We start from the raw sequence: 23198 nt of genomic DNA, 5'->3' as shown, positions 1-23198 counted from the left end.
GGTTCCAGGACGCTGTTTGGCCTGGTAAGAACTCCCTCCAGACTCTCCTCAGTTGAGATCTGACAACCCTCTTCCCTGAGAGGGCCCAAGAGAGCAGAGTGGGCCCTGCCCTCTGGGCCTCCCAGAGTTTTTTAGCCCCCAGGGACCTCTGCTTTCTTGACTTTCTGCCCCCAGCATCAGAGGCTACAGGAGTGCAGAGCAGCCTGGGAGATGCCCCAGCCAGGGCTCTCAGGCCTGACCCCCACAGGGTTGTAACATTGGCCCTGCGGGACTGGCTGGCAAGAACCAAACACCTGTTTCCACAGCTGTTTGGCTGCCCACCCCAAGAGCTCCTTCCTCTCCCTCCACAGCGCACATACACACACACACACTCAACCCACGACCCCCACCCAGCTCGCCCCTTAGAAAGTCAGAGCCGAACAGCTAGGACACCCTCTTCCCACAATGAATTGTTGAGAAGCCACATGGGACAATTGTCATGCCCCCTTGCCCCCTCCCATGACCTCATGTCTCACCTACTCCAGGCCAGCTTCCTCCAGAGTCCCAGAGCCACTCCTGCAGTCCCCTCCCATCCAAGGTGGCTCTGTCATCTCTCTACCACTCTGAGGTCCAGATGTGAGCTGAGGCGAGCCCCCTGTGCTCTTGGGCTGACCCTGACATCCTGGACAGAATTTAATTCCCCCTCTTTCCCCACTCAGGGTGACAACAGTCCTGTCCCAAGGAGGATCCTGATCCCTGGTTCTAAGCTGCAGGGGCTTAAGATAGGTCTGGCTGATAAGCACTCCAGAGCCGGTGGCCCCCTACACCCCACATCAATGATGGGTGGGCCTCATGCACCTGGATGGGACCCTCCCCTTGGTAGTGACACCCATGAACCCTGGGCTTCAACCAGGTCTGTTTGGGACAAGAGAAGACACTGAGGCCCACAGCAGGGTCTCCTGGGGACAGGATGACCTCTGTCCCCACAAAGCAGGGGCTCATCCATTCTGACTACAGGAGTCCAGGGAAAGCTGGGGCTTCCAGGGCAGACTTCCTCCTTTCTTTTCCTCTTTGTCCAGGTGTCTCGTGTTCTACAGCAGGTCCTTCAGATAAGCAGGAAGGACAGAGGCCCTGACCCCTTCCATAACAGAGCCCAGTAGTGGGGAGGGAAGTGGTTTGAGTGAAACGCTGAGCTAAGCAGATATGGGGAGTGTTTGAGTCAGCCAAGTGCAGCTGGTGGGGGCAGGGTGGTAAGGAGATGTTTAGATGGAGGATGTGAGTGGGGGGAGAATCAGCAGGACCTACGATGATTGATGCGGGGCAGGGCAGGGGTGAGGCAGCGAGGGGTGTGGGGAGGGTGCTAAGGTGCTGAGCTGAGCTAGGAGCAGAATCCCATGGCAAAATGAGCAGTCATCACAGTTACGTAAAAGGGACAGACCATGAGAAACCCCGGCAACCATGAAATCCCAGGATCCAGGAGTTGAAATGAGAAAAAGACACACAAGAGACTGGAATTTCTGAGCAGTTCTGAGAGTTTCGAGGCCTGCTCGAGTTGTGGGTCCAAGGCCCAGAGCCGAATCTATGGAAAAGGGGTGGGAGCCTGGTTGCAAAGGATCAGGGAGAGGAAAGGTGCTGACCAGGAAGGAAAAGGAAGGAGTATTTGTTCTTAACAGGGCCAGAGGATCAGAGGGTCAGGGCCTGGGGCAGATGAGGGCATCTGCACAGCTTACTAGGCCTCAGGCCATGAGAGGAGAGAGAAAGAGCTGCACATTGGAGGAGGTGGGGACATGAGATCTAGAGACCATGTGACAGTACTGGCAAAGTGGGGGACTTCCAGATTGTGCCCCCGAAAGCTCTGAGGGGGCAGCAGTTAGTAAGAAAGGGGGAGGAAGCCCCAGTTGTGGTGTCCTGGGCATTGATAATAATAGAGCTACCACTTGTGTGTGTCAGAAACAGTATGTACTTTATAGGAACCAGAATGGCAGAGATGAACCTGCCTCAGATCCTGTCACGCGTCTGCTCAGCCTACACAACGACCCATGAGGCACCTGCCAATTTTGTTACTTGAACAGTTACTCTCTACCTCACTCCACAGAATGGAAGCTCCAGGAGGGCAGGGAGTTTAGACAAAATAGACTTTTTTTGAAATTAGAACTTATTTTTTTTTATTGACTTTAGAGAGAGAGGAAAGGGGAGAGAGAAACATCGATTTGTTGTTCCACTTATTTACGCATTCATTGGTTGATTCTTGTATGTGCCCTGACCAGGGATTGAACCCAAAACCTTGGCATATTGGAACGACATTCTAACTAACCAACTGAGCTACCAGCCAGGATGACAAAATAGACTTTTTGTTTGCCACTTTGTTCTGGCATGTAGAGGTACTCACTGAGCATGTGTTGCGTGTTGAATTTAGGTGTCACAGCCAATCTGTGACAGTGGTGTTATCATTAGCTTCACAGGTGGGAAATGGGGTTCCAAGAGGTCACACAATGACAGGGTGGTGGAGCATGGTGTGACTCAGCCCTGCTGGACTCCAGAGTCCAGTGTCCAGCCAACAAGTTCCCAGAATTTGGGGGTTTCTGAGGAACGGGAATCTAGAGAGCCAGGCCTGAGAGGGTGGGTGTCATCTGCCCAGGCCTGCACTGAAGGTCCAGAGTTGGGTGGGGTGTCTTGTCCAGCTGCCCCATGGACCTCTGTCTTCTCTCCCTAACACTCACACTGGGCTTCTTTCAGTTCCCTTTGATGACACAGCTTCCTCACCGCCCCCCCCCCCACACACACACACACTAGCTTCTACCCGAACCAGGCCTCTCACCACATGTTCATCTCATGCCCCAGCCAGGGGAAGTCGGGGCAGGGGTCATCTCACCATTGGGAGTGAGGGACCTGGACACACATCTCTGTGGAGGCTCCTAGGGAATTGGAGGCCATATTTCCCTGTTCCTCATGTGCCCCTGAGGGGGAACTAGGAGTGATTGCGTGGGGGTTGGCGGAACCTCACTTCCCCTTTGCTTGTCCTTCACTATAAAGCAGCATCTGGAGGCAAGGGGCCCTTCAGTTTTGGAAGAGCCTGAGTGCTGCTCTCTGCCCCTGCCCCTTCCTCCCTATGCCATGTGTCTGACCCAGAGTGTTTTTTAACTCAGGTTCCCCTGGTCCTGGCAAGGTAGGTCCTGAGCTGAACTGAGCTCCTGTATAACCCTCATCCCTGGAGCCTCACACCAGAGCTGTAAACTCAGTAACATCCTGACTCTTCACAGACAGACAATGAGATTCACAGGGCCTGCTAAAGGTCACTTAACTTGAACACAACAGAGCTGGATGGAAGCTCAAGTGCCGTGCCCCTTCCTCTACACATAGCCCCTGCATGGATCTTGATGAAGTTCAGAGTTTCTAAGAGTGGGGACCTCATCTGAACAAGGGGGACAGTGTGTGGGGGGGGCAGGGTGCAGAATCCTAGTCTCATGGTCCCTCAGAATGTGTGTGGAGCATTTGACAATAAAAGAATGCTCTTCTTATGATTGCTCCATGTATTTTTTCTAGTCCAACAAATAACATTTTCCATTAAGCATTACTGGCCTCCAGTGGAAAAGGTTCCCCTTTTGTGAAAGTCCACTTTCAATTAAATATTTCATTTTTAAAGAAAATAATACAAAACAATCTACCTATCCACTTTTTTCCCCTTCCACACATTAAATTTTAAAAATACGAAATAGGGAAATACTCAGCAGATACAAATAGTAAAATATTTGCATATAATTGTATTTCCATTTTATATTAGGGCTACAGGGAGTGGGGGAGAGAGAGGAAGAGACAGAAGAGAGGGGAAAAACAACACATAATGAGTGATGAAAGAGATCACCGGTAAAGACCAACAGCACAGGTTTTCCTAGAGGGAAGGAGAGGGGAGGGACGGTCAAAGTTCTGATTCAACTGACTAAATACCCTATTTGTTAAAAACGCGGGCACTCAACTTTAAAGGGCAAATAGCACTTTCTGGAACTTATACATTTTATTTGCTATCTAAAATTTAGTTGGCTAACTTGAAAATCTTCTTTTAAAAATGTTTTTCTTGAAAATTACTATAGAAAACAGTGAAAACCGGAGTGGTTCCTGAGAAAGCGGATTCCAGTGGAACCGGACATTAAACCCACGAACGCAACCAGCCTGGACGAGCTCGGGAGCTCCGACCCCGACCCGGGAGGGGCAGCTTTTCTGAAGGGGCGATGCCCAAGCAGAATCTGAAGCGGAGAAGGAACAGGACATGTGAAGGCTGAGGCCGGCGAGCGAGGCCCGTTTGTGGGACCCGAAAGCGTTCAGGATGGCAGGTGATCGGTCAGCCGGGCGGTGAGTGAAAGAGGGGACTGGCGACTGCGGCGCTGACCCCCAGACGCCCCAAAGGGGACCGGGAAGGGGGCGCTGGGGAGGCAGATGTGGGGGTTCAGAATTAGAAAGGGCAGAGCAGCCTGAGGGTCCCTGTCCGAAGGCACGTCTAGGAGGGAGTGTCGGGGTCCCGGTGCCGGCTGCCGGGGGCTGAGACGACGCTTAAAAGCGGATCGGGCGGGTGGCGCGAGGGCCCGGGACTCTCTCGGTCGCCCCGCCGCACCCGCGTGCGTGGGTGGGTGGGCCCATGGCCTGTGTCCGCACGGATCTTGGGCGCCTTCTCGGAGGACGCGGCTGGGACAGCTCCCAGACGCCACTGAGCACCGCGACCGGGGGTGGGTCAGGGCTGCCGAAGGCTGCGGTTCCTGGCGGCCACGGAGCCCGTCGGCGGCCCAGGCCACGCGCCGCGCGGCGTCTCCCGGGGGCTCTGAGCCGGCGGGGAGCCCGGCGCGGCCCGATTCCTAGGTGCGGCCCGCGGTCCCCGGGTCAGTGCGGGGCCCCAGGGCGGCTCCGCGGGGCGGGGCGGGGCCCTGCCCGCGCCGGGGCTCGGCGGCCGCGGCCCAGGGGCGGGGGCGGGCGATGCGGAAGTGCCGGGCGGGCGGGAGGCGCGGCTCCGGGAGCGCGCAGTCGGCCCCGCCGCCCGGCCCCGGCTCCCGCGCGCAGCCACGCGGGCGCGCCGCTGACAGGTAGGTGCGGGCGCCGCGCGCTCCCCTCCGCGCCCGCGGGGCACCTGCCGGGCGACGGGGGACTGGAGCGGGGCGGGCGCGGGAGGGGTCCGCGTCCGGCTGCCTGGGCGCCCGAGCCCCGTGGGCACCTAGTGCAGGGCGCGCCCCGCGAGCCCGGCGGCCTCCACGGTGCCTCCCAGGTCCGGATCAGCGGAGGGTGCCCCTCACCGGCAGCCGTGGTCCTGCAGGCGCCCCGGGAGCCCCGCGCGGCGGCGGCACCGCGGCCAGAGGCGCCTGCTCCGCGGGTCTCTGCTCCGACCCGCGAAGGATGGATGGGGAGCCGCCGGGCGCCGGGCGGGAGTCTGGCCTGGACCGTGGAGGGGGAGCCCCGGTTCCCGCTTTCTGTGCTCCCTCCCGGGTACCCCTCGCTCTTTCGGGTAAGAGGAGGAGATTTAAAGGGTTCATCCCCCCGGGATCTTAAGGCCAGTGGCAGGGCTTCGGGCAGAGTGAGTGGGAAGATGGTGTCAGGTCGAGGCGCCGTCTTTGGACTCGTGGCGGAGAAAAGGAGGCGCTGACCCTCCTGCCGGAGGGGAACCACCGAGCGCAAAACTTCTTGGGCTGGTTACTTTACGTTCTTCCCTGGAACTTAAAAACCAAGTAATTCAGAGCCTCAGTGGAGGAGAGAGACGGGTGCGGCGATGCGGCCGGGGATGTGGCGAATACCTGCGCCGGCCCCCCGCGGCGGTTTCCGGGACCCCCGGCCGGGGCGGGGCTGCAGGGGCTTTCCCAGGCTCGCGGCCACCGGGCGCGGCCGGGCCGGGAGGGGTCGGGTCGCCACCCCCGAGGAGCGGTCCGAGAGGGACCCTGAGCCAGCTCCCCGGGGCGGAGCCTGGGGGCCGCCCCTCAGGGGCTCCTGCGCGCCCAGAAAATGACCCGGAGCCGTAAGGGCGCTGGCGGGGCGATGGAGGAAGCTGGTGGTCCTGCGGGGGGGCCGAGTTCCCAACCTGCGCTGAACTATTGGCCCAGGGCGCTGGGGCTCCCAGCAAATCTAGGGTGGCACTGGGAAAACACCCTTTCTTATCTAAAGGCCCGACTTTTGGGGTTTCCCCCTGCGCCTCGGCCTTCCCCCACGGTGCCCCTGGGAGGAGGCCGAGAGAGGCTTCTTCCTGCAGCACCGGCTGCGCCCCCCCCCCCCGTTTCAGGGTGTGGTCAACTCACCTGGAGGGGTCAGGATTTAGGGTCTCACTGGTGCGGGGACCCCCGCCCCCTTCCCCGCTTCTCCCTGAGCATGGTGTGGGCTTTGCATGTGGCTAGGGGCTTGCTGCTCTGCCCACTGTCCGAGGCTGAGGTGCTTTCTCCCCTAGGGTTCCCTGGTGCCCACAGTGTTCCAGGCGCCTCAAGTCGCTGGCTCCTGGGACTTCAGGGCCCTGGTGTGAGCCTTACCCCAGAGGGACTCCTGGCTGACCTGCTTCACTTATGGGGGCTCGCTTAGGTCCTGAGCAGCCCACACCTCTTGACGTTTCCAGGGAAGCTGATGCAGGCCTGTGTCTTTCCCCACTTTGCAGCTGTCAGGGAGTCAGGCAGAGCCCTGGCGGAGCTGCCCTCTGATGGAAAGTCAAGTCCTCCCTGCAGCCCTGGGGTGGACTTTCTGAAGGCTACCCTAGAGCTTCTGGGGTTCCCTGGAAAATCTGGGCAACTGCTTCTATCTGAAGGGAAAGTAGGGAAGGAGCATAAAGACATTGAAATTCAGAGCTCCTGGCGTTAGGATGGTCTGAATGAGACCTAAGTCTGCCTCAGCAGGAGGAAGCCTCCTTGGGAAGCTGACACTGATGAGGCCTTTCCAACATGAGGTCTGAGTTATTATTTCCAAACCTTTGTATTGAACAGCAGTGCCGGGCAGGGCCAGGAGTGAGACTCACCCCGACTTCCTTCTTACCCTTTCTGCTCTCCCAGCTGCACCACCCCTGGCACAGCTGCAGGACAGCCTAATGTGAGGGTCATGGGGGGAGACTGCCTTCCCTCCGTGTCAACAGAGCTCTCCTCTGTCCACCTCTACGTAGCTAAAATTGCCTGCCAGCGGCTCCTCTATTCTAGGACCCAGGCCTCTGGGGGGAGGTGACCCAGTGCTGTGAACCGCACTAAATGTACAACCACCTACCGCAGCAGACTTGGGGGTTGGGGGATGGGCTGTGGGGTAAGAGACCGAGAGTTGGGTCTGAGGGACCCAGATGAGAATCTCCCCACATCCTTTTCTCCCTCAGCTCCCAATGAGTCAGGTTTCCGAGGTGTCCCGTCTGGCCACTTTCATTTCCCCTGGTGCTGGGTGGAGGCTGGTACAGAAAGGGGAACTGAGCCACCCATCTTCTGAGGCCTGGGGGCAGGGCTAGAAGCTCTCCCACCCTCCCTGGCCCAGCCTGGAGCTGGGCACTGCTCTGAGGAGAGGCCTGCAGACGGACACATCTTAGCAAGAGGTGGCACTTAGCAGCTACTGCCCAAAAAGCTACTACGGGCCAAGGAATTTCAGGGGAAACTGAGGCTCAGGGCTTCAAGGCCAAAGCAGACCTGGAACAACAGAGGGTAGTCAGCCTTCCAGGCAGGCAGGCCAGGAAGCCTACTAGGGCTTGAGTACCCCCAGGCAGCCGCCCGGCCTCAGCCTCAGTTGGATAGCTTCAGTTGTTAGAAAATTCTTCAACCCAAGGCTGTTCTGGCGTTGACTCAAACCCTAATCCCTCTGTGCTCAGCGTTACCTCAGATACTAAGGATAGCTCTTATCCCCACCCATGGGTACCCCGTTTCCTTCCGCCATTTCTTCCCTGTCAGACCACTCGCCTCCCAACCTAGCCTACATCACAGCCCAGGCAGCCTTCCTCTGGGGTCTGGTCTCCCTCTCTTTGATCAGAGGGGATCTTGGAGAGAGCAGGGCTGGTGCAGGGGCCAGCTGGAGGAGAGAATGCTTTCAGCATCTCAGGTGTGCGTCAGATGGCTGGTACTTTTTTTTTTTAACTCTTTAAATCCTCACAGGAGGACATGCCCATTGATTTTAGAGAGAGGAGAAGGGAGGGAGGGAGAGAAGGAGAGAGAGAGGGGGAGAGAGAGAGAGAGAGAGAGAGAGAGAGAGAGAGAGAGAGAGAGAGAGAGAACATCAATGTGAGAAAGAAACTTTGACCAGTTAGTTGCCTTCCCCGACCCACCGGGGTCCAACCTGCAACTTAGGCATGTGCCCTGACCAGGAATCAAACCCACAACTTTTTAGTGCATGGGATGATGCTCCGACCAACAGGACCACACCAGCTGGTATTTCTTAAGACCTACCTTGGTCCAGCAAATGGCAGGATTCTGGGCTGGGGGAAAGAAGGAAGAAGTGGGAGACAGTCCTGGCCTTGAGGAGGCTGCGCACCCACCTGGAAGGTAAACAAGATGAGGGGTGGGCAGTGAAAGGCTGAGTAAGGACCCCAAACCACTCACCTCAACAAGCGGAGTTCAGGGCCACCCATGGTGCTACAGAGAGTGGAGTGTGAGAGCTGGCATGCCCAACCTGTCTGCCCTTTGTCACCCTTTTTCTAGGCAACATGGCCTCTGGGAATGCCCCTCACCACACCCATCCCTGTGCCACCCTCATCACCACCACCCCTCTCCTTACTTGTGGAGGGTCTTCTGAGGGGAGGGAGGTACCAAGGACCTGGGAGAGAAGCATGGTCCAGGGGATAGTGTGTGCCCTCTTACACACACATGCACACCCACCTACCCAGGTGTGCTCAGAAACTAGAGCCCCGGCGGGAGGTGGCCTGGTTTTTCATCCTGCTCAGGCCTTTCTTCCTTACTTGATGAGTCTCATAAGTGGCTCAGAAGTGGTTCAGTCCTTTCTGCCTCTGATTCTGGGCTCCCAGGTTAAGGGCAAGGGCCAGGGTAGAGTGGGACAGGAGGGGGCTCAGGACAGTGAAGAAAAGTTTCTGGTCCTGGATCTGGAGAGGGGCTGGCAGATGGAGGGGAGGGGACACGGTTCCATGTGCCAGCTGTCCTTGACTAGGGAGGCAGAGACTGGCCTGGAGAGGTGGCACTGGCTCCCCATGGTCAGCTGTCAGACCTCACCTCTGTAGCTCCCACAGCTCTGGGCAGCACATGGCCTGGTAAACACCAGGTGGTTACTAATTGTTGAAAGAATGCATGGCCCAGCATGGCCCAGGAGATCACAGTTCGATTCCCGGTTAAGGCACATGCCTGGGTTGCGGGCTCGATCTCCAGTTGGGCTCATGCAGGAGGCAGCCGATCAATGACTCTCTCATCATTGATGTTTCTCTTTCTCCCTCTCCCTCTCCCTCTCCCTTCCTCTCTCTGAAATCAGTAAGGATATATTAAAAAAAAAAAAAAGAATGCATGGTTTTTAGGGGAGGAGCCAGCCTAGGAAGCTGATGGCTTTACAAAGATAAGATCTAAGTCTGGTGACCCCTGTCCTGGGGATGGAGGAGGTAGACTGAGTAGGCTGATGGGATTTCTCTCAAGATGTCCAGGTGGCCTGGGCAGTGTGGCTCAGCGGTTGAACATTGACCTATGAACCAGGAGGTCACAGCTCAATTCCCCATCAATCTCAGGGCACAAGTCCCTGTTGGGGGCTTAATCCCCAGTGGGGGGGTGTTCAGGAGGCAGCCTATCAATGACTCTCTCATCATTGATGTTTCTCTCTCTCTCTCTCCCTCTCCCTTCCTCTCTCTGAAATCAATAAGGATATATTATTAAAAATAAATAAAATAAAAATAAATAAAATAAACACACCACATTTTGGGGGAAAAAAAAAAAAAGATATTCAGGTGGGGGAAGCTTGATCCCTAAGGGAAACCAGCACCTGGAGAAAGGAAGCCCTGAGGACTGGATGTGGAAACCCTCCCTCCATTCGTAGGTCTACCTTGTTCTTGAGCCAGGTTTCCTAGAAGGCGGTTTATCGTGGGAGGAGGGGAGGGAGGGGAAGGAGGGAAGGGAAGGGAGCAGGGTGGGGCAGGGAGAACGCTAAGCGCTAAGAGAGGATGTGGAATCAGCTGGAGGCTGGCTTCAGCCTCACCCTGGGGAGGTCTGCAGCACAGTTTGCTCCATCTAAAGCAAGGGGACAAGACTTTGGTCCCTGTATGTGTGTCAGTCACTCACTGGCTGTGAGCTGTCTCCCAAGGGGATGGCTGGGCCTAGCCTGGAGTGAGACAAGGAGGGCAGGTTTGGAGATGGGCAGTTCTGTGCCTCTGCTGTGCCAGCGTCCTGGCAGCTGGGGAAGTGATGCCCTGTCTGGTAAAGGGCGCTTGAGTGAGACATCCACTACCGTGTAACCCCCTCTTTCCTTCCCCCCAAAACAGCACAGATGCAGGGACCCTGTGACAAGAGAGCTGATGGAAAGGGAATTGGCTTTGAGCAACTGGATGGACTAGAGAGACTCTAGCCCCCAGTGCTGGGAGGAAGGGAAAGTCCTAACATCATGGCTGGGCCCCTGAGTGCCCCCACACCCCTCCGCCAAAGGAGCGGTTAGTGGCATATCTGCTGATGCTCCCCCTCTGGCTTTCTCCTGCAGACCCCTTTGCCATGAACCAACCTGCCCTCGGGGCCCTCCCTCCGCCCCGCCGGGTGCGGCTGAAGCCCTGGCTGGTAGCCCAGGTCAACAGTTGCCAGTATCCAGGCCTTCGATGGGTCAATGGAGAAAGGAAACTCTTCTCCATCCCCTGGCGCCATGCCACTAGGCATGGCCCCAGCCAGGACGGAGATAACACCATCTTCAAGGTAAGCCTTGGATGGGGGACCACCTGGGCCTCTGAGGCAACCCCCTCTCCCAGAAGAGGACCCCCACTCCAGAGGACTGGCCACTCACCCAGCTGCCTTGCTGCAGGTGACCCTGGGCCTGGACTAAGGGGACACAGGCATAACTACAGGGTATAGCTTTTCTAACCTGATCCCCAGAGCAAGGTGGGGATTGATGGGCCCCCAGAAGACCTTCCTGTAATTCTTCTACCTCCCCCTTGTTCTTGTCTCGTTCTCATTCCACATGAGTACATGTGCAGTGTGCTTGTTCTGTGTACACATACCCTAAGACAGCAGACAGCAGTGTCATTGTAACACCATGAGGTGACTGCTATGTCTGTTTTTTGCTTATATTTCCAGTTTTCTGCACAAGTGCATATATGAAATGCAAATGTAGAATCACACTATATATTCTGTTTTGTAACCTGCATTTTTTCACTCAGCATCAGGACCAGCTTTTCTCTCCAACATATGCCTCGTCACTCTCAGGGACCGCCGAAGGTTCCATTGGAGGGCCTAGCACAGTTTAATCACCCAGTCCCAGTTTTTGGACACTTCAGGTTGCTTTTAGTGTTTCAGTGTTGAACACCACATTGCCAGGTACATCCTCTAAACTCCTACCCGTTGCACATCTAAAATGATTTTCTTTGGAGTTACTTCCTAGAGTCAAAAAATGCTGGATCAAAGAGAGTGCTTATTTTTTACTTATTTTTAATCTTCACCCAAGGATATTTTTTCCATTGCTTTTCAGAGGGAGTGGAAGGGAGAGAGAGAGAAACATTGATGTGAGAGACACACATTGATTGGTTGCCTCCCACACACGCCCCAACTGGGCCTGGGGATCGAGCCTGCAACCAAGGTGTGTGCCCTCAGCCAGAATCGAACCCAGGCCAACACTCTAACCACTGAGCCAAATTGGCTAGGGCGAGAGTGCTTATTTTTAAAGCTTTGGATATATATTTCTTAGTCTTTCACTTGATATTTACCTTTTCAAGATTCTTTTTTTTTTTTTTTAAATCTCAGGCTCTGCCCCTGACCAAATGTATCAGCAACTCTGGGTGGAAGGCCTGGGAACCTTTTTATTTTTATTTTTTTATTTTTAGAGAGAGTGGAAGGGAGAGGGAGAGCGAGAGAGAAAAACATCTATGTGAGATTGAAACATTGAATCGGCTGCCTCCTGCATTCCCCCTACCAGGATCAAGCCCTCAACCCAGGCATGTGCCCTGACCAGGAATGGAACTCGAGACCTTTTGGTGTACCGGACAATGCCCAACCAACTGAACCACACTGACCAGGGCCTTTTCAAGGTTCTTTTCAAATCCATTTCATATTTTGAATAGTGTAAAAAACTGTAAAATGGTTTACATCGAAAAGTCTCCCTCCCACCCCAGTCCCCAACTACCCACTCCCTCCCTAGAGGCAATTAGTATTATCAGTTTCTTGTTTATCCTTTCTGAGAGAGTTTTGTACATATACAAAATTTTTGTGCATGTATTTATCTTTTCCCCAACTTTTTGCAAAATGATAGAGGTATATGCATACTCTCCTGCACCTCATATTTCCTGAAGATCACAACATGTCAGTATATCAAAAGCTTCCTCCTGCCCGGCTGGCGTGGCTCAGTGGTTGAGCTTCGACCCATGAACCAGGAGGTCATGGTTCAGTTTGGGTCAGGGCACATTCCTGGGTTGGGGGCTCAATCCCCAGTAGGGGGCGTGCAGGAGGCAGCTGATCAATGACTCTCTCATCATTGATGTTTCTATCTCTCTCTCCCTCTCCCTTCCTCTCTCTGAAATCAATTTTAAAAACCCAAAAAACCACACATTAAAAAAAAGGAGACCTGAGCGGGGCTGGGGGGAGGGGGGGAAGCTTCCTCCTCTTTTCCCCCTTACTGCCCAATATTCCATAATTAATTTACCCAGACCCCCATTGATGGACATTTAGGCTATTTTGGGTCTTTCACTTTTACAAACAGTGCTGCAATGCATAACCTTGCATGTGCAGAATTTTGTGTGGACACTTGTGTATCTGTAGGATAAATTCCCAGTATTTGAATGGCTGGGTTAAAGGTAGAAACATTTGTAAGCCTGATATCAACCAAATTGCTCTCTAAAATAATGATACCAACAATTCAAGTGTATAAAGCCTATCCTAAGCACAGACAGTTAGTTCAGAGAGCTTTATGGGCCCTTGAGTCTTCACGGCCACCCTGTGAGCTGGGCACTATGATGGAGAAACCAAAGCAAAAAAGACCAAGTGACATGCCCCTGGCATACAACTGGTGGGTGGCAGTTTTTGCACTCAAACCCAGTCCCACTCCAGACCCCATGCCCTTGTCCACCATGTCATGTGGTCCTCCTTAGAGACTGCACCTGCTTACCCTCCAGGAGCAGTGAATGCAATGCCTTTCAAAGCGCCTGATTTCCTTGAGCTTGTTGGAGCCCTGGTGTCTTATCTCCCACCCTGCAGAGGGCACTCAGTGTGTTACTAAAGGTCTCCTCGCACAACCACAACTCCCACCAGCTGGGAGGGGCCAGGCTTTGGTGAGGGGTGAGGTTCTCTATGACCGCCTGTCTTCTCTTCCTGTCCCAGGCCTGGGCCAGGGAGACGGGGAAGTACACGGAGGGGGTGGACGAGGCTGATCCGGCCAAGTGGAAGGCCAACCTGCGCTGTGCCCTTAACAAGAGCCGTGACTTCCGCCTCATCTATGACGGGCCCCGGGACATGCCACCTCAGCCCTACAAGATCTACGAGGTCTGCTCCAACGGCCCCACTCCCGCAGGTATCGTGCCTGGCCCTGTGCGGGCCGCCTAGGAGGCTATGCACGAAGGCCCAGAGCCTTTCATGGTGCTGTGGTCAGGCACATGCTGCTAGGTCATAACACAAGGCTTCCAGGAGTCACCTGGGATGGGCCATTTGTGGGGCCAGGAACGGCTTGGCATGGATCAGATCCCCAGTCTGTCTTCCTCAGTCAGCCCTTGTTCTTGGCTCTTGGTGGCCCAGGGAGCTGTGTGCCATGGGGTCAGGGAGGCCCCTACTGGTTCCTGATGTCTGTGCAGCCCTTCACCTCACTGTTTGGGCAGCTCTGGGCAGGGGAGAAGTCACAGCAGGAGCTGCCACATGGGACCCCAGTGGCCTTCCTCCTCCCCCACGGACTCCCTTCCCGTCTTTCTCTTCTCTCCTTCCATCTGCAGAGTCACAGCCCAGTGATGATTACATTTGTGGTGCAGGAGAGGAGGAAGAGGAGGAAGAGGAAGAGGTGAGCCTGTCATCCCCCCAGTGTGTGCCTGCCCTGCTTTGGGGGGCCTGGTGGGGGCGCTCTGCTGTGCTCCTCTGCTCCATGACCCAGCAGCCCCCTTCCTCTGGAGCCTGTTGCTTTTCCTGCAGCTCTACTCTCAGTTTCTTCTCTGGGATTCTGAGCATAGAAACAAAGTCACCACCTCAAACCCCCCAGGGCTTTGTTGGTACAAAATGTGCTCACACGTTGTCTGACTGACCCTCACAGCAGTTGGGGCTTAGTAGGTACTATACCTGTTCAGAAGGCAGATGTGGAAACTGAGGCACTGAGGACTCAATGGCCTGCCTGGGGCAGCAGAACTGGGACTGGAGGCAGGGTCTGGCCTTGGCTAAGCTGAAGCCTGGGGAATTGCCTTGTGGTTCTCATGTTATCTCTTTAGCATCAGATCAATTTAATAACCTGTCCTCCCTTCTCTCTCTGGCCTTTTCCCTCCTCTTTTGCCTGTGTCTTCACTTCAGCTCCAGAGGATGTTACCAAGCCTGAGCCTCACAGGTGGGGCCGGGAAGTGGTATGGTTGGGGGCCTAGTATAAGGAGAAGCCTGGGAGGGGGATGACGGGAAGCTGGGATGGGGGGAGGCCAGGGCTGGGGGTAGGTGGGCCTGGGAGGCAGTTCCTAGAAGTGACATTAGAGCTCTGTCCATCCCCACCCTCTGTAGAAGCAGTGCAGCCTGGCCCTCCCATGGCACCCTATTCTTTACCCAAAGAGGATGTCAAGTGGCCACCCACTCTCCAGCCGCCTGGGGTGCTAGGCCCCCCTGTTCCAGACCCCAGACTCCTGGGCCCTGCCCCTGGCGACCCCGCTGCCTTTGGGGTCCTGCCAGAGGTCCTGCCGAGCCTGCAGCCTGGGCCCCTGGCTGCTAGCCTGCCACCCGCAGGCGAACAACTCTTGCCGGATCTGCTGATCAGCCCCCACATGCTGCCTCGTAAGGACCCAAGGACGGGTGGGCTGGGCTGGGTAATGCGGTGCTGGGGGTTGGCTTGCCAAGAGGTTGGAAGACGGTGGAGAAAAGAACAGATGCCCATGCCAATCCCTCCTTGCGTGGGGGGAGTGAGTGGAGGAGATGACAAGATGACTAGCAGCTGAGCAGAAAGTCAGTGCTCAGCAGCAGAATGGGGAGGGGAGGGGCTCACAGACCGCGTGGTCCTGCCCCTCTGCCCCACAGTTACCGACCTGGAGATCAAGTTCCAGTACCGGGGGCGGCCACCCCGTGCCCTCACCATCAGCAACCCACATGGCTGCCGGCTCTTCTACAGCCAGCTGGAGGCCACCCAGGAGCAGGTGGAGCTCTTTGGCCCCGTGAGCCTGGAGCAAGTGCGCTTCCCCAGCCCTGAGGACATCCCCAGCGACAAGCAGCGCTTCTACACGAACCAGCTGCTGGATGTCCTGGACCGCGGGCTCATCCTCCAGCTACAAGGCCAGGATCTGTATGCCATCCGCCTGTGCCAGTGCAAGGTGTTCTGGACAGGGCCCTGCGCCTCAGCTCACGGCTCACACCCCAACCCCATCCAGCGGGAGGTCAAGACCAAGCTCTTCAGCCTGGAGCATTTTCTCAACGGTGAGTGCCCCACATGGTGTTCCTCCTGGCCTCCTCTCCTCCAGGGGCACGGTTCTCGCCTCTTACTAAGGGTCTTGTTCTCACTGCAGAGCTCATCCTGTTCCAGAAGGGTCAGACCAATAGCCCTCCACCATTCGAAATCTTCTTCTGCTTTGGGGAGGAGTGGCCTGACCTCAAACCCCGGGAGAAGAAGCTCATTACTGTACAGGTATACAACTGTCTCTCAAGCCCCCAACTCTGCTTTGGCTTGAATACTGGAGAATCCTGAGACAAGCCCTTGCCCCACGGTGGAGGCTGAGGGCTCTCTGGGCAGTGGGAACTTGGCGACCAGAGGTAATCAAGGCCCAGGGCTATCTATAGGAACGAAGTAGCAATTGGTGCCCCTTCTTCCTGGTGGACGCAGCCCACCACCTGCCCCCTGGTGGTTGTCCTTGTGCACAGCTGGATTTGACAGACCTATTGGGTTGTCCCTGTTCTCTTTGCTTCCTAGGTGGTGCCTGTAGCAGCTCGTTTGTTGCTGGAGATGTTCTCAGGGGAGCTTTCCTGGTCAGCTGATAGTATCCGGCTACAGATCTCAAACCCAGACCTCAAGGACCACATGGTGGAACAGTTCAAGGAGCTTCATCACATCTGGCAGTCTCAGCAGCAGCTGCAGCCTGTGGCCCAGGCCCCTCCTGCTGACCAGGAGCCCTGGCCAATGCACCCAGTTGGCATGCAATGAGGCTGCAGATAGTGACTGAAACAGGCTTCCTTCCTAGGAGGCTGTGTGGACTGGCATGGAGGTGTGACCGCCTCAGTGGGCACCTGCCTGGCTGCAGGGTCCTATCTCTGGGTTTCTTGGAAGTGGATTTGGGCCAAGGGGAGGGAAGAGAGGCTGGAGTTCCAGGTACTCCGTGTAGAAGCTGAGGGCAGCCGAAGCCAGTTTTGCTTTGGGGGCTCTGTCTTATGGACATCCCTCTCCTCTGCTGGCTCTGGATGAATTCAGTCATCAACACCAGTGAGCAGGAAATGACCTCTCCCGATGCCGGGGCCTAATTGTACAGAGGAAATTGCCCCAGAGTGACTGAATTTCCTCCGACAAAAAGCCTAGTGCTCTGTGCCAGGTCCCTGGCAGGGCCTCAGCAGAGCATGGGCCTGATTTGGGAGTTCCCTAGTTTGAGCCTCACTTCACCTTTCTCCTTCCTGAGACAGATATGAGCACTTAGGTATTATACTAGATACTTAAGGCTGGCAGCTACCTCCTTTCTTGAGAGTCCAAGAACCTGGGGTAGAAAGTGGAATTTTATGTATTTTTGGATTAATAAATATTAAAAACAGACTCAGCTATTTCTTTACTTTTTTCAGTACCACTTGCTTCCATGCTGTTTTAACAGACCCTCTTTCTGTTGCCAGCTGGCCCTTTCCCCCAGCACCTGCCCTCATCTCTGGGGCCATTGACACAGGGAGGGCCTGCCTTCCAGGGTGATGAGTCACTTGGGCCTTCATAAACACTCACCTGGCTGGCTGCTTTCCAGGAGGAAGCTGGCTAAAGCAAGGGTGTGCATTTTTAAGTGTGTGCAGAATCTAAAATCGTGTCCAAAGAAACTTTCCCATAAGAAATGGTGAAAAGGGCTGGTATTTCAACTCCCTGTAGGACCATTATGACATGCTCAGGTATATTCATATGCTATTAAATAGATTAGGACAATGCATGCAAACTGGCAGCTCATTGTTTGAATCTGGCTCATAGATGTAATTCTCTGGCCTGAACAACTTTGTTATTGTTTACCTTTTTGTTATGGAAGATTTTAAACATTTGTGAAAGTAGGGAGAATTGTATGAAATCCTCATGTAGTAGCTTCAACAATGCTCAATTCATAGTCTTTCTCACCTAAACTCCCATCCACACCTCCACCCAGATTATTTTGAGGCAAATCCTATACATAACATTTCAAGTAAGTAGTCAGAATATATTTCTTAAACACAAAGACATTCTAAAAAACAAAAATATATGAGAAAATTAATTTTTTAAATCAAGTATCTTGTTTAAAATGTAAGACATTAGAGAAATTTTCTTCTCTTGCCACTTAATTGTGGAAGAAACTGCGTTGTTCTGTCCTTTGCCTTTGCCTAGCTGCCGCTGACTGCATCTCTGCTGCATTGCTGGCATATTATATTTGGCCTCCCGTGCTTCCTGTAAACTGGTACTTTGACCTAGACTCTGGATTCTAGAGGCTCAACTGGATGCAGGTTTTTGTTTTGACTTCCTATTAGTGGGTATTTGTTTCCATCTTTAGTTATTATACATCATGCTACAGTTAGTAGGCTTGTACATACTTGCACCTTTGCATATTTTTACCAGTGTATCTTTCAGATGGGGCCCCAGAAATGGAATTTCTGGGCCAAAGCACAAATGTGTATAATTTTGCTGGATATTGGCAAAATCCTGATAAACCTCAGTGTGCCTGTTTTCCCAGTCTTGCCAACAGACTGTATCACCTTTTTGGATTTTTGCCAATCTGACAAGTGAGAAATAGTATCTCAGTGCCACTTCTCCATTTATGAGCAAGGCTGAGCATCTACATACGGTTACGTGGCCTGTGTAGACTTTTTTTCCCCCTCACCCGAGGATATTTTTTCCATTGCTTTTCAGAGAGTGGAAGGGAGAGCGAGCAAGATAGAGGGGGAGAGGAACATCGATGTGAGAGAGATACATCGACTAGTTGCCTCTGGCATGCAACTGGGGTCGGGGATGGAGCCTGCAACTGAGGTACATGCCCTTGGCCAGAATCGAACCTGGGACACTTTAGTCCTCAGGCTGATGCTCTAACCACCGAGCCAAACTGGCCAGGGCCAGACTTTTGTCCTTAAACAATTTTAGAATAGTTTTACACTCAGATTTATGGAAAAGTTGCTAATAGTTCCTATACATCCCACACCCGGTTTCCCCAATTGTTAACCTTACACTACTACGGTATATTTATCACAACTAACGAAACAATATGAATACACTATTATTAAGTAAATTCCATTCTTTATTCAGATTTAGTTTTTATCTAATATCCTTGTTCTGTTCCAGGATCCCATCCAAGTTATCACATTACATTTAGTCATTGTTCCTTTAGCCTCCACCGGTCCGACCGTTTCTCTGGATTTCCTTGTTTTGGGGGGTATGTCTCAGAATGTCCCTTTTTTGGGACTTATCTGATGTGTTTATCATGGTTTTTGTAAGAAACACCTCAGAGGTGAAGTGTCATCCTCACCACATCATACTGAGGGTACATACTATCACCTTGACTTTTCACTGCTGATTTTGACCTTGGTCACCTGGTAACGCTTGTCAGGTTTCTCCACTACAAAGCGACTTCTCTTACCCCCTTTTCCATACTGCTCATATGTACAGAGGTTTCAGAATTGTTAACCCAAACCCCTTTAAGAAACTTTACCAACTACAGTGCTAACATACCGTTCCTTCTGTCTTTAAGTCTTATTTTTCAGGCACCTTTCTCCTCACTGGCCTGTGCAGCTGTTTCCTCTTTAGGTTGAAATTAGTTGTCAACGCTTTAAAATTAGATGTCACAGATCTGATTTCCAGCTTCTCAGAAAATTGGCAAATTTAGAAAGATTGTCTTACACTCTCCAATGGCAAGAATCAGCTGGAACTTTACATGGGAATGCCCCCCAGTTCAACAGTCCTTTCCGAGCCTGCTTCACTCCTTTCACTGCCTTGTCCTGGAAGGCCTTTGAGTTTGCAACCCTTGATAAACCGTGGAGCAGGGAGACCAAGAATAGATGACTTATGGAAGCTTGGAAGGAAGATTTGCACTAGGCAACCATTTGTGGACGGACTTCAATACCGCAGGCAGCTCGTGGTTGCTGAAAATCTTCCTTGGATTACTTACTTTTTGACTTCTTAAAAAATAAAATAGAAACAAAAAACAGAAATAGCACACCAGGCTGTCATTTAATATACATCTGTTTTGTAGTAGCCAGTTGCGGCTGAATACTACCGAAAAGAAGTGACAGACATAACCCATTCCAGGAGTTAAAGGCAGGACAATGCAGGTTGGATTTTGCTGCTCCCTGGCTATGCTAGAGTTCAGCTTAGTAGTGGCCTTTGACTGTGCTGGTGGCCTCTGCTAGTGTTGAAGTTGGAACCCACAGAATACCGATGCTCATGGCCCCGGGGATGAACACATCCCTCTAGCACCTAGTAGTTTCCCTGACAAAGTTCATCCCTGTATCCAACTAAACATTCCCTTTCAATTCACGACTCCTGCTTCTAATAAAGCTTTTCATCAACATAAAGAACTTCTCAGTATTCAGAATAGGAGAGGATACTGATGGCTTTTCCAATTTTTGTCAGAGGATTATTCTTGGAAGCAACTTTATTTGCTGATAATGTATCAAAAAATCAGGCAAACCTTGTTACATAATCTTGGATTTCTAACTTCTCTGAATTTTCGCTTTCACTTTTTAAAAAATATATATATGTATCTTTATTGATTTTGGAGAGAGGAAAGGAGAGGGAGAGAGAGACAGAAACATCAATGATGAGAGAGTCATTGATCGAGCCCGCAACCCGGGCATGTGCCCTGACTGGGAATCGAACCCCGATCGCCTGGATCCTAGGTCGACGCTCAAGCGCTGAGCCATGCCTGGCTGGGCTCGCTTTCATTTTTGTAGAACGATTCAGTTAAACCAGGGCTACACAAGGTGGACACGTATGTTGCATTCATGAGATGTTGATGCCATTCAAAAGTTCAAGTGCCTCTATGTCTTATTTACCCTATATTCTCAGTTATTGAACTTTATAGAACAGGTACATAAAAGAAGTTACTTTTCTTTAGTATAACCTTGCTGGGAATAGCCCCAATGGATGATCTGTGTTTCACATAATCATGACTAAAATTTCTTGGCTAAGCCAATCATGGAAATGAGGGAACATGTGGGGACTTTTTGACTTAAGTTCAGGTGCAAGACTCTTGTTCTTCTTCCACTAGTCAATGTTATATAGAAACACAGTATCTACATTAGGGCACCTGATCCCAAACAGTTCCTTTTTAAATTAAAATTTAGATATCTTTGCCAAGCTAAAAAGTAATGGCTATTTTAAGAACTAGTCTGAAACAATCTATGAGACAGTACACAGTGAGGCCTTGACCCAGTAAGATGAGAGTTCTGGTTTTCAAAGCTGTATCTGTGATGTTCTTTACATTAACTAGGATTAACTAGCTACTTTTGAGTGGCTAGAGAGTTGCCTTCCACATGTGTTTTTTTTTTCCCAGTCCCAGATACAACTTTCTGTCATAAAAGCCAAATTCCTTAAACAAAAGTCAACTGGCTGTTGCAAAGACCTAGGATTGGACCAGGCTTCAAAAGTTTTACTGTTTACCTAGAATATGAGAGGAATGGCTGGGGTATTGTGCTGATTTCCAGAACATTCAAGTTTACCCCCCTTCCAATAATGCCTCTTTAGAGAGTAAAACTGTGAGTCCCATCGATGTTATATAGGAAAGTTTCACCGATTTCAAATATTAGACGCAGCTCTGTAGTCAAGGTTAATAGCTTAAAGCCCAATTACTGTAACACACTGTATGATCCCATTTATATAAAAACTCAAGAAAATGCAAACTAATCTACAATGACAGAAAGCAGATCAGTGGCTACTTGGGCATGTGGGAAGATGAGAGGCATGAGGAAACTTTTGGGAGCAAAGAATAGGTTGACTATTGTGACTGTTAATGACTTCATGGGTGTATCCTATGTGAAAGCTTATCAACTGTGCACCTTAAACATGTGCAGCTTTCTATATGTCAATTACACTTCACTACAGGTATCTTTTTTTTTTTTTTTTTTTTTTTTAAAGATCAAATACTCAGTAGGTTAGGAAACAATCAATCTACTTGGGTGGCCATTGTGGAAAGACTATACCACATTTCTGAGTAACATGCTGAGGGACCCATTCTCTTTTCCACTGAGGCTGTACAAAAAGATAAAATGTAGCATGAAGAGTTTTAGGCTGAACTAGAATAGAAGATGCAGGATGAGCCACTCTCCTAAAATATGAAGGGTCTGTGGCACCTAGGACAGAAGCCTGCCTTTTAAACTCCAGACCCAGACTATCAGATAACAACTAAGACTGTTTACTTAAGTGGTCCAGCTGTACCATTTCAGAACTATGGGGCAGTGAAAGAAAATAAAAACAAACATTAATTAAATTTTAAAAATTTATTTTCTTTTCTTTTTCTTTTTTTTTCTGTTGTTGTTTTGTTCTTGAGATGGCTACACCATCAGACAGAACAGTGCCCTCATATGTAATGCCTGTGCAGGGCTTCAACTCCTTTAAAACATTAAGATCTGCTTTGGGCTTCCCACTCCCACCTCATCCCTATGAAGTCAAATAATTTCCCCATTTTTTAGTAAAATACAGTTTAGCCCTGTAAACACTTTTTTCCATATTCCCACCCTCTCTTGTTCGCTCATGTCTGTGGGTGAAACATAAAAAAATCTTAAACTAAAACTTAGAATATACATTTATATCCCACTCACCCCAATTTTGGTTCTTCTCCTCATGGCTGATGATAACCCACCGTGGACTGGAAGTGGACTGAGATTCAATAGGGTAGTCAGAGTTGGGACATACATGAATGTGGCCCTAGCAGGCCCTAGTATCACGGACGCGACCATGATATAAAACAGAAAAGGCTCCCTGTTTATTCCTCCCTGGCCAAACAACTCCAAAGGCGATAAGCAATGGCTGGGGCGGACGGGAAAAATTCCTCCTCACTTTCGTAAAAGAGAAGGGGAAGCGGGAAAGAAGGGAGGATGGGAGAGAAAGGGGGCAAAACAATAACCAACCTTGAGACGATCCCGACCCTTTCTTCTTCCGACTGCAGCTAATTAATTCACTTGAATTCCCATTTTCCCTAAGTAACCTTTTTGTTTCACAGAAAGTTGGTACTTTTATTTTTCTGCGTATGCACATGCGTGTTAGCATGTGTGTGTAGGTACGCGTATGTATGCGTGTGTGTCATTTGCTACCAGGCAGATGTTTTAGTTCTGGTTTCAGTTTAGTTTTCCTTTTTTATTTCCTTAAAAATTATTTTTCCTTTTAGAAACAAGTTCACCAGGAAACCAGCTCCCCTCCCACCACGCCAGACAGGCTGCAGCCATCTTTTTAAAAACGGTGCTGATCTCCCTCACATCCCCAAACAGGAACTCCTCAGGACGCCTCGGAAGGCTGGAGTCTCTCCCTGTCTGGTGGGACACCCTGGTGGCGGTGAAGGCCCCTCTGCCACAATGGAGGTTTCTGATTGTGGGACACAGTCTGGTTTTTGTTTTCTTCCTGTCTTCTAATTAAAAAAGACATTCCTACAAGAGAGAAAAGACAGTCAATATCTGTAGTCCAGAAGATAGTGAGCATTTTATTCAGTCAAGGCAGAAGTGTCTATACTTGCTCAGGCACCTCATTCCGGCCTGTCATAAGAACTCATTAAAAAAAGGAAGTTGGATTTTTTTTACTTGTGATCTCAAGTGAGCTACTGTTTTAGTGAAATACTGCCT

The 23198-nt window shown here is 51.7% G+C and overlaps 2 protein-coding genes across 5 annotated transcripts in view; one reads left to right on the top strand and one right to left on the bottom strand.

The window, feature by feature from the left end:
* The first annotated feature begins 4778 nt into the window (after positions 1-4778).
* IRF5 (interferon regulatory factor 5) lies at positions 4779-16962 on the top strand. Of its 2 annotated transcripts, none has more exons than XM_081147436.1 (9): positions 4779-4847; positions 10576-10781; positions 13392-13581; positions 13994-14058; positions 14556-14589; positions 14754-15020; positions 15261-15653; positions 15743-15861; positions 16144-16962. In XM_081147436.1, exons 2-9 carry the CDS (start codon positions 10587-10589, stop codon positions 16372-16374), a joined length of 1494 nt encoding a protein of 497 aa, XP_081003562.1. In that variant the 5' UTR covers positions 4779-4847; positions 10576-10586; the 3' UTR covers positions 16375-16962. The 2 variants fall into 2 exon arrangements, with proteins under 2 accessions (XP_081003562.1, XP_081003563.1); XM_081147437.1 differs by lacking the exon at positions 4779-4847 and adding an exon at positions 4975-5048.
* Positions 16963-21866: 4904 nt separating this feature from the next.
* The window catches only part of TNPO3 (transportin 3), an 87230-nt gene continuing 85898 nt past the window's right edge, over positions 21867-23198 (bottom strand). For all 3 annotated transcript variants that reach the window (XM_081147434.1, XM_081147433.1, XM_081147435.1), the window contains one exon: positions 21867-23006. The gene's annotated coding sequence lies outside the window, so the exon portion shown is untranslated. The remainder of the gene's footprint in view (positions 23007-23198) is intronic.

This window comes from Miniopterus schreibersii (genome assembly GCF_964146895.1).
Source record: "Miniopterus schreibersii genome assembly, chromosome: 9".
NCBI lineage: Eukaryota > Metazoa > Chordata > Mammalia > Chiroptera > Miniopteridae > Miniopterus > Miniopterus schreibersii.
This window is presented reverse-complemented; position numbering and strand designations above follow the sequence as displayed.